This window comes from Drosophila nasuta, chromosome 2R (assembly GCF_023558535.2).
Source record: "Drosophila nasuta strain 15112-1781.00 chromosome 2R, ASM2355853v1, whole genome shotgun sequence".
Taxonomy (NCBI): Eukaryota; Metazoa; Arthropoda; class Insecta; order Diptera; family Drosophilidae; genus Drosophila; species Drosophila nasuta.
Window position 1 is genome coordinate 30,073,796 of NC_083456.1, and position 12,000 is coordinate 30,085,795.

The 12,000-nt window shown below is 37.4% G+C and overlaps 1 protein-coding gene across 1 annotated transcript in view; it reads left to right on the plus strand.

Moving 5' to 3' along the window:
* LOC132786899 (uncharacterized) overlaps positions 1 to 12,000 on the plus strand; it is a 69,777-nt gene that overhangs the window by 43,165 nt on the left and 14,612 nt on the right. Inside the window, 1 exon segment of the mRNA XM_060793626.1 lies at positions 2,967 to 3,066. Within this exon segment, the coding sequence (XP_060649609.1) occupies positions 2,967 to 3,066 (100 nt within the window).

Genomic DNA, 12,000 nt, shown 5'->3' on the forward strand with positions numbered 1-12,000 from the left:
ACGTTGCAAGGGACGAACGTTGCTTCCCTGGCGGAATCCTAGGGAGCAAACAAATGTCAAATATTTGCTGAGCTGTGATTAATGTTGATTCTACGGCACGCTTCTTGGCCCTTCTTTGCATGGGATTTTGGCTGCTTAGCAAACGATTCACCTGTGCCAAAGCAAAAAAAAAAAAAAGAAAGCCAGCAGGAAACGAAGCGATGGCAACGGAAACTCATTTCCCGCAGCACAACAAAAAAAAAAAAGAGAAAAGAATACAATACAAATTCGAGTCGATTTCATTCTCATTTGGCTTAGCATTTTCTATGTGGCAATTAATTAAATTGATTGAATGTTTAACAAAGTGTACAACAATAAAACAAAGTGGCAGCGCAAATGCGATTGCCAAGTCCAAGGCGAGAACGAAGGCGATGGCGAAAGCGAAGGCGAAAGCGAGTGACAATAAAACTAAAAGACAATTCCACCCAAAAAATGCCTCAAGTGCAGTTGGGAGTAAATGCTGCAATTGCTATGGCTGGTCACGTTGTGTCAATAGACATCGAAAATGCACTCTGATGCCAAGTGTGTGTTGCACTTCGTAATGCGTTTCCATTTATTTCTCGCATCGATGCGAGTAAGTTACGTAAATACTCCAAAAATTAATTACAGCATTTCTTGCCAACAAAAAAATGTGTTAAGCAATCGCCTGACACATTCGTTAAACCCTCTTTAAAAGTTATGAATAGGTTTAATGCACTGTAAGTGCTGCCGTCTTCTCACTCGCAAATCAATAGCATTAATTTTGATGTCCCTCTTATTAAGTATACGCACTGTTGCACAACAACGCAAAAGTAATCGCCATTGTGCCTTTCTTATTTATGTGTCATAATTTACACAAAAATATGAAAAGAAACGAAAAGAACGGCCAAGTATACAAAAATGGCAAATCATTGCCTAATCACATCAGTCTCAGCTCCCCCTCAATTCCCCCCCTCCTCGCAAGAACTGGGCAAGCTGATTGCTTCCGTTGTTCCCGTTGCCGAGTTTAAAATTCAATTTTGTAGAAAATTGTATGTGCTGCCGTTGAGAGAGCTGCCTAAACGTATTTCAAACGTTTTTCAATTTATTTCGTCTGCCAAAATAATGAAGCGACCAAGCGGGAGGAGGGGAAAAGAGCAGAGAAGACGGCAGCGAAGCATTCAGTCAGCCAGTCAGTCAGTCATCCAGGCAGCTAGACAACAACCGAGAACTTGGGCTCGCTGTCCAGGGCGCAAACTCAAATCAGACCAACAAATGACTCCAAACAAAAATGTGAGAAACAGTCCGAACGAAAAAAAAAGGTCAAAAAGGTACCAAATAACTTAAAGCTACGTGCTGGCCCCTTGGCTTGGCCATTCACCAACACTCAAACCCAAACGCAACACCCAAAAAGTTGGCCCCTCATCAATGCCAATACAATATCGAATATTTTTTCACTCTCAACGCCAGCAACAACAACAACAACAACGGGCAGAGACCTTTTTATGCCTGAGCACGATAATATTTTGAGTGTAGGGCGGGTTGGGGAGAGCAGCTTGATTATTGATTGAACTTTGTTGTGTGTTGCTCGTTGCGTATACGCCCCGAGTTGCACATAGCGCAGAACGTAGAACCCAACCACATAACATAATTCACATCGGAGTCTAATGCTTTGATTAAACCTGATTGAATTGTCTAGAGTAGTAATGTGGTCGATTTGACCGTCTGACAAGGCTCGTAAATAACTCAGGGCCAACATAATTTTCGGTTTTATATTAAACTCAAATTCGTTCATTGTGTTTTTCAGGTCAAAGTTTAGTCAATACGTAAATTACCATTAAGTGAAAGCTAAAAATAAATGAAATCTCTTCCTTCTAATCATAATTTATTTTTATTATAGACACAATTCGTTGTCTCTCTCGCTTCCTGCGCTTAAGCATTTAATTTGTTTAAGTTTAACAAACAGCGAAACTACCATTATTTAGCTTTACATTTCCACGCTTCTAATCAGACAAAAGGTACAACGAAAACGCAAACGAAAACGAAAATGCCAACAAATGTTGGACGAAGCAACAATAAAAAAAGTAAGAAAGCTACAGCCGAGTGTGCTCGATTTTTAGATACCCGCTATCCACTTTCAATAAATACAAAACAGTGCGTTAATAATTTTAAAATATACCAAATTAATATACCAGAAAACAAATAAAAATATACCTGTATTTGGTATATTTATATAGTACTAGATTCAAAATATACCATGTATAAAAATATACCAAAGACTATAATTGGTATATTTTTGTATTGCTACATTCAAAATAGACCATTTATATGCAAAATATACCAGATTTTCAAAGAAACTAACCCCAGTAGAAAGTAGGCGGTTTTGCCCATACAAAATTTATATTATATATAATATCTTCAATTTTTATCGAATTGCAACACAATTTTCAGGAATCTTCAAAATTATAGTTATCATTGTCTGCACCAAAAGTTCAGACTCTATTATCGATTATCGATTAATTTCTAGCTTCAAATTATCGAAATATCGATTTGCGGGGGAAAGTGGGCATGTCAAAAAGTTTAAGTAAACTTGATCTGCGTGCAAATAGAACAAGACTGTCGAAAAAATTATATCTCTATCTCTTATAGTCTCTGAGATCTAGGTGTTCATACGGACAGACGGACAGACGGACATGGCTAGATCGTCTCGGCTGTTGACGCTGATCAAAAATATATTTACTTTATAGGGTCGGAGATGCCTTCTTCTGTCTGTTACATACACTTCCTGCCGGCACAAAGTTATAATACCCTCCTACCCTTTGGGTAGCGGGTATAAAAAGAGCAGTAGCAAAAGAAAAAAAATTAAAATGGCTTACACTGACAGCTAGCTAGCTAGCTAGTGGGGTTTATATTCTATGTTCGTTTCCTTTTCTTTCGCTTTTTAACATTTGCCATATCTTATTTTACAGATCTCGAGCAATTTTCTGCCATCATTCGAGGCAATTTCCCTGGCCGTGCGCAGTATTGCCAGCAAGTTGAATTGGACGCAGGTTGACATCTATGTTGGCGGTAAGTTTTCTTTCTTTCCACCTTCTTCCCACCTACTACAACTTCAACTCTGTCGATTTAATAGCTGATAATTCGCAATGCTGCGAAAATGAAACTGTCTGCATTAATTTGCATTAAATTGCTTTTCTTTGCTCAGCCCAACAACTGACAGACATTAATGACAGACATAATGAACCACTGTGAAATTGAAATTGAAAATACGAAATGGCGTTTGTTTAAAACTTGAACAATTTAACGCAATCAATAAGACTATTTAAGCGCAAATAATGTATTGACAATCCGATTGCAAGCTGCTTAAATAACTTATTATCCAGACAAAGCTGCATAATGTTAAATGCGATCTCAAGGGGTCGGAAGCGCCCACCTAATGCCAAATTATGAGCCGGTTATTAAGATGCCAAGCTACGCTCTCTCTCTCTCTCTCTCTCACTCTCCCTCTCTGTCTCTCTCTCTCTCTCTCGCTCCGTTGGGATAAAGCTGCCGGCAAACAAGCAGCCGTAGCAGTCGTAGTCAAGTCAGCGTGTACACGTGTGCGTATACGCAATGCAATTAGTGGTGACATTATTATGATTAACGTTGAGCCCCAGTCGACCGTGTACAGCTGTGTGTGTGAGGGTGTGTGTGTGTTTGTGGGCGTATCTACAAACTGTGCGTATTTGCGCAATTGTTGACAGCAGAACAAACAGCACACACGGCCATTAGATTGTTGCGCTGCTGCATTTGAGATTTAATTAGGTGGCAAGAGCTAATCTCATGACCAACAGGACCAAAGGCTAGTCTGACATCGTCTCGCATCGCATCGCATTGCTTCGCATCGCCTCGCATAGTTAATGCGTTTAAAGCAGCTGCCTGCTGCCATCAGCTGCGTGCAATCAATTAAAGATTAAACAGCTAAGATAAACATCTGACAGGCAAACAAAATGAAGTGATATCGAAAAGAGAGACACAGTCATTGCCAGCCTTATTAATTAATTAGACAGCAGTTCGAGCGAGCGACACAGCTCATAAAATTAAATGTTTATTGGCATACAAACAGGCGTTAAAGCGTCGTCCAAACTCAAACAGACACTGACTAACACTCAGTTCGAACTGTCCTCTGTTTACACACTCGATATGAATACACATATGTATGAATGTGTATGTGAGTGCAGTAAACTAGTTGCTTAAGCTGTCGTATAAACTTAAGTATTTGCTATTTCTGGTCGTTTGGCAAGTTTGTTGACCCTCCCGGCAAAGCAAAAATTGTAAATTATGTGACATCAGTTGAGAAATTGTATAAAAACAAAGTTATAAAATAACAACAACGACAATAGCAGCAGCTGAATATCTAAAGCGAAATGGCACAAACAAAGCCACGACAAAATGTGTGCTAAAGAAAGCGAAGAATGCCAGGGAAAAATGTAAATTTGCTAGCCAAACAGGCGAGCGATAACAAAACCCAATTCCAGACGTCATAACTATATGGACAACAAATGCTGCCAGCCAGGACAACAGCAGCTGCGAGTCTCAAGTGGAGCAGGAGTAGGAGAAATGGGACAGAGAGAGCGAGCAAACTCTCTCGCATTGCCAGCTAATAAAATCAGTCAGCCAAGCAGTTAAAGCAGCTTCTACTACATGCTCACACTCTGACACACAAAAAAAAAAAACCAAGAACCGCAGAACGCATAATAAAACAGGGCAAAAAACAAACGTGATGTTGGCAAAAAGGGGCAAAGAGGCAAGCAAAGTGATTGCCACACCCAAAATCGAATTGCAAAATTCAAAATCTTGAGCTTTAATAGTCTTAAAGATAGCTTGAGTTGAGTTCAATTTCACTGCTTAAGGGCAAATCGAAGATTGCTCCAGATAGGCAGCCAATCAAAAGTTTAGAGGCTGCATCACAATAAAAATAAGCTAATAGAATTTCTGTGCATAAAATGCGTTTTATCTTGAGCACAAGAAACAAATAAAATTCTTAAACTTCTTTATTAATTTCCGCATTTTTTCTTGTTCTCCACTTGAAGATATCTTAATAGAGACAAACCACTTCCGAACAATATCCTGCCATCTAAATGAAATTGATGAATCACTTATTTAAGATATTATCGCTGCCATTGTGGGAATTGAATCAAAATATAAATGAAATACCATTTCACTCGCTCTTAAAGTCTTTTAGATAGATAAGCCTAATCAAATATACTCGAATAGCCTTTGAGTTATCTCTCAACAGTTGATTTATCACACACATTTATTTGATATGCTTTTTGCCTTAGTTTAATTTGTCTGGTTTCAGGAAATAGAGAGCAACAAAAAAAAACTAATTGCTGACCAGGCAAACGGCCTATAACAAATACCTATGCTTTGTTTTATTTTCTTTATTTTCCTGCTTCTTTTTTTGTGTATACCACATCATAAATTTCTTAAACCAGCCTCTCAACTTTCGGTACGTGAGCCAGTTGGGAAGTCCCGAATGGTCAGCGGGCTTTGGACACACAGACACCAACTGTGCCGTAAAAGTCAGGAGGAAAGAGAAGTTCGTACCCTGATGGCCGCTTAGTTGGGTAAACGGAGGCCACACTCACTTTCTCTGATTTATGCACACACACACACACACACAGGCACACATGATGGTAAAAGAAGAGCAGAGAGAAATAAATGTAAGAGTAATTCCTGTTGGGATGTGCGTGCGCATTTTGGTCAAACATTTTTATGAATAATGGGGCAACATCTCTGTCCATAAATAGCCAATAAACACGGCTGTTGACCAGACATCGAGCTTCACATATTTCCAGAGACTTATGCTCATACTAAAAATAAAGAGCTCTCTCTCTTTCTGTCTCTTATTCTCAGCTCATAGATTTCTCTGAGGCACTGACATTAATCTCGAGTGTTTAACAATTAACGTTATGTGCCAGGCTCAGACTTTGCCAAACAGCTCCTTCATTTGACTTAGCAATATCATTATGCCATGACCACAAGCAGCTGAGGCATATCAACTTGTTCATAGCAAACATTTATGAAATTGACTACAGAGTATCTAAGAAGCGAGCAGACTTCTTCGTTGTGAGCTGCTTTTTATGATAACATAATTAGCTTGAGCTCTCGCCTGGCATAGTCAATTGGTTGTCATGTCCGAGGCGCATTTTATTTATGATTTGTTTTACGCTAAGTGACAGCTAATGGACTTGAGACCATAAAAGGTGCCTAAGTGTCTTACGGAGCCTTTGGGTAGCCATATGCCAAAATTGATTGCATCAGCTCTGTGCTTTGAATATCACTTTCGACTTGTATCGCATTCAAATACAAAACGAAATCTACGAGCATCTCTCTAGTAGCTTGGGGACTCACTGTGATTGCGATTGCGATACAAAGTAGTTGAGAACAACAATAGCAACAACTGTTGACAAAGAGTCAATCAATTTAAACTACTTTCGCAAAAGCAAAAGCAAAAGTTTCGCACAGCGATTTTTTTTATCGCTTGTATTATGCAAATTGCAAGAATATGGCGACAGATGCAATTTGAAACTTTAATTGCATTCCAATAGACAACAAAAAGTTTGTCTAGTGAACAGCGTCGCATAACGAAAACAAGCTCTGATACATATTTGCTCGCTATGTGTGTTTAAGTGTGTGCTGCAAGGTCTGGCGCACGCATTCAAATGTATAATTAACTTAATATTCACTTGCATAATTAACAAACTGTTACTTGGCTGCGTGTCGCCCATTGATAAGAGCAGAGTGCCATCAAGTGAGGTCTATGTGCAGTTTTACCCTAGAATTTAATGGTAGAAGGCGTGTTGCACACTTGCGTATACTTGATATTTTCAACGAGTTGACTTACGTATACTTAATATACCATACAAGTTGTCTTTATTGCTAGTTATTCCCAAAATAGTATCATTTATATGAATAGTTATCTAAATTCGATATTTTCCTAGCTCTTTCAATATCAAGTATACGCATCATTAACCAAAAATGGTAACTATTTACTCTGAAATATATAAACTCGATATTTTTCTAGTTCTTTAATATGAAGTATACGCAGCAAATACCATAAAATTAACTATTTCCTCTAAGTTGAAAAAAGTTACCTTTAATATTACGTATACGCCGCATATACAGGGCATCTCTTTACTACGTTTTGTCTCTTCTTGCACTTTAATACGTTGAAATGTTGACTTTTCAACCATTTATTCCCCCAATTTCAAGCTTAGCCTGCAAATGTTACGTTTTTTTTTTCAAAAATTAAGTATACGCTGCGTGTGCAGAGTATGTTTTCACTCCTCACTTTGCAGGCTGAATTCTTAGTGTTTTTTTTATATAATATTATGGCGCATATCTTTCAGCACAGTTGCCAGCTGGAACGTTAAGTGAATTATAACTTTATTTTAATGTCTCCCTGTCCCAGCTTTCACTATATAGTATACCATACATCTCTGTTTGTGTGTGAGTGCATAAATATTTAAGTTGAGAAATTTAACTTTTGCTCATGGCAGTATTAATGCGAGTTGCTTTTGGTATTTGGGGTCCCATTTTCGGTTACAGTTTTAAAGCATTTTTAATGACAGCTTAATGGAACATGTGTTCAAGCACTGACACCACACGTTGGACCCCAGAGAGAACTTGCTCATACATATAGTTTCAGTTTCAGTTAGCATTTATGAGCAGGGGTTTAAGCACGCGATTAGGGTACGCTAAGCTACTGTGATATGGGTTGATTTAGTGCAAACTATATCAACTGGAAGTACTTATAATCTACTTAGCAAACTTAAAAGTAGTTTGAGATTTACTAAGCTCAACAAAAAAATGAAAGAGGTTGATTTATTACAAAAGTTAAAGCAGCAGCAAATATCATGCGTAATTGTTGTGTGCAATTATTAAACAAAAAAAGATAAGATAGGCATAAAACCGAGTGCACTTGGCATTGTGGTTGTGCTTTTGCCTCGACTCGACTCGACTCATTGCATTGCTTTTTCTGTGCGCTTGTCAAGGCCAATGGGAAGGCGCATTCTGTGGCCATCTCTGTGCACGGTAGGTAAAAAGCGCATACTTAACGCCAGCTGTCTGCACTTTGCATATGCTTATGCACACACACACACACTCAGGACTATTTGCATTTGTGCTTTTTCATTTTATGCATTTAAATATTCATGTGGTGCTCAAAATTTAAATTGCCGCACGTTGTGTAAGTTAGTTAGTGTGCATAACACTATGGGTGTGCTTATTTATATGTGTGTAGGTGTGTGTGTGTATGTGTGTTTGTGTGGGTGTGGCAACAAAGTGCACAAACATTGCAGCCAGTTTGGTCAACCGAGCTATGTTATTTACAATCAACACACACACAGAAAAATATAGAAAAATTCAAATGCTAAAAGCAACCCAAAAAAATAACAAACAAAAAATGTTCGCTTGGAAAACTGAAAAATCGAAATAATGCGAGCCGGAAAAACGGTCACAGTGGAAACCTCATCGTGCACATAAAATTTCAAGCGTAAATGAAATAAATTCCATGTGCTGCACTTTTCCTTGCCTAGCATTTGATTTAGTTTATTTTAGTACATTTTTTTGGGTTTTTCTTTTGTTGCACATTTGAAATAAATGGCCAGGTTTGGTAAATAAATTGATATGGCCACATTGCACGGCACAAAAACAGTAGGCAGACCCACATGGGGGCGTGGCAGTTGACGGCGACACTCGTTACATGCCGCAGAACTCGAATGCAATCAGCACATGTCACACGTGGCGTATGCGTGTTGTGTTATTTGCATAGAAATGCATTAGGATTATGTCAGTGCTGTGTGTGTGAGTGTGTTTGTATAAGAAAAAAATTCAACGGAAATGCGTTTGCATGGCATCAGAAAAAGCAGAGCAAAAACCTTATTGAATTGCTATGCAAATTTTTCAAATTTAAAAAAACGGGCAAGGAAATTGTTTCGAAAACAACGCTTGGCTTACAGCGTGATCGCAATTGTTTGGTGTAAAGAAAATCTTTTGTTTTTTAACATTTCCCTGATTTTCAGTCGCTAACAGGCTGTGAGAAGCATTTGACTTATGGTCTAAGAAAGTTAGCTTGACAGCTGATGAAGATTGAACAGCGAAACTTAATCTTATAACTTAAAGATAAAACTACAAATATTCAAAAAAAATGGGCAAATAAGTTTGACTTTAGCATTTGCACAAGACTATCATTTAGTTGAAGCATTTTCACTCTTATCTGATAATGGAATTTAATTACCAAAATCAATTTAAAAGACAATAACAATCTAGTCAATAATTTGTCAAATTAAAGTAAATTTAATGGACAACATAATTCTAGCAAAATTTCTTATTTACATTTTATTTTTTCAAATACTTAAGTCACTTCTAATACCAATAATAATCCAGTCAAAACTAGCCAATTTGCATATTATTGAGTTTAATTACTAAATTCAATTTAATGGCCAATCATAACCTAGTAAAATTTCTCATTCACATTTTATTTTCTTAAATACTTAGGTCAATTTAGCCAATAATAATTCAGCTAAAACTTGTCAATTTACATATTATTGAGTTTAGTTACTAAGTGCAATTTATAGCACAATAATATTCTAGACAAAATTTTGAAAATTTACTTTTCATTTAGCTTAAATACTGAAGTCAATTTTAAGAGCAATAATAATCTATTCTCAACATGGAACATTTACTTATTATTGAGTTAAACTACTAAAGTCCATTTTACTGACCATTATAATTCAACCATTATTCAATTTATTTTTAAAGTCAATTCAATTTTAAGAGCAATAATAATATATTCTCAAAATTAAAAATTTACTTATTAGTGAATTTAATTTCTCAAGTCAATTCAATCAACAATCCAGTTTACTAAGTTACTTCCACTGCTAATCTCTACTTCAATTAAGACCACAAAATGATTTGTAAACTGTATGTTATTAAGCAACAAGAGCTGCGTTAACAATGTTCATACTTTTGTTTACATCCAGCAATTGTTATTAAATTGTGGCAACTCTGCTGCACTTTGCTGCACTTTCTCAACTTGCGCAACCTTGCCAAAGAGAGAGAAAGAGCTTAAACGTAGCGAGAAAACTATGTAAAATTGCCTTAAGAAGCAGCCACAAACTTTCTCAGCAGCTGCAGCGTGCAATGTGGTGACAGAAAAACAAAAGTAAAACTGGAACTGAAAATGAAAATGAAAGCAAAAACAAATACGATACTCCTATATAGACGAAAATCATGTGCTGCAAACTGTAAACTGTGAACTGTAAACTGCAAAACTGAGAGCTGAGAACTGAGAACTGTGAGCTTGGCAATGTGAAGGAGCAAGCAGCTTGTTGACAGCGTCGCCGTTGCGTAATTGCACAATTTTGTACTTGAGCAAACACATGCGCTTGCCAATATTACGAGAAACGCCAGGGAAAACTGAGAGCCGAGTCGCGACAGTTGACAAGAAACGTCGTCGGGCATCAACTTTTCCCCATGTGTATGTGTGTGTGTGAAGGTGCAAGCAGCTGGCCAAAAGTTGTACAAGCTTTCAGCGTGCAACTCAGTTAATTAGTGTGTCAGCTGCATTGCTAATTGAGTTAAGGCAAGCAGCTGCAACATCCGCAACAGCAACATCAGCTGAAACAGCAACAACAACAACAAGTGCCAAATGCTCTTCTGCTAGAAAAAACAGCCTGAAGCAACTTGAATGCAAAAAAAAAAGTACAGAAAAAAAAGCAACGCAGAGAAACAAACACAGTGAGCAGTTGAAATAACATCAACAAAAAACAACAACAGGTTGTGTCTGTATATTATAAATATTTAATGCAGTGCCACACTTTGCACCCACGAAATGTGCTTAATTCCATTTTTTGCCACATTCAGCAACAACACACATAAATAAACGAGAGGAACATCAAGCAAAATGTTGCCGACAAATGCGTTAAACGCTTGCGACAATGCTGCGTATGCGTAATGTCTCATTAGCTCTCACTTTTCGCCAGTTCATTGGCAATTAATGTACAAGCATAAAATGCCCCAATGAACATTTCCCGCCGTTGTCGTTGCCGTTGACATTTAGCGCCCACTGTATTGCGACATCTTTTACCGCAATGTTCATAAAGACCATAAATTATGCAATTTCTGCCAACCAACTTCACTCCACTTGCCACTTTCCACTTGCCATTTTCCACTTTCCCGCTTGCCATTTTCCCATTTTGCCAGCACCCACAAATCTGCTATTAAGCATGACAATGCATGAAACTATATGCAGATGTGTAAGTGTGAGTGTGAATGTGATTGTGAATGCGAGTGCAAGTGTGAGTGTTTCGGTACACTTGCTCTTTGTTTGCTTGCCATTGGCTTTCATGATCTGAAAATGCCAAGGGGTTAAGTTGAGCCAGCCTACTGTGCTTTATTGCAACCTTACACAACGAGTGAGCTGCACATTACAAGTGCTCTGCACTTGCAAGCCAAAGTAATCGGCTTCAAAAAATGTGCTTCGAGCATCTGTGATGCTCTTTATTACAGCCTGGTAAAGCTAGTCTAGCATTTAATCAGGAAAAATAATGGTAAGAGAGTAGACTAATAATTGTTCTGTCTCTTTTAATTTACGAAACAAGTTTGGTTGTTCATTTTTTTGAACAGATAACTAGAGATTTCTTTTTCATTGTTCTATTTTGTTCCGTATATCGTTTATTGTTGTTCAGAGTTGACTTTTATGATGTTTCGATTAGATCATTCATTTAAAGGTCTTGTAGCATATTTTACAATTTACTTTAAAAAATCTTGATTTCTACATGTTTATTTTTTTTATGTTTTAATAATTAATGCCAAATTTTCAATGCTTAACATATTAGCATACTAAAACACAAGTATTTATATACCCACTAGCCTTAGAAAAGAAGCCTTGAGCTTCCAGGAAATGTATGTAAATAGGTAGAAGGAGAAAGAAGGAAATTCTATTAGCTTTGGATG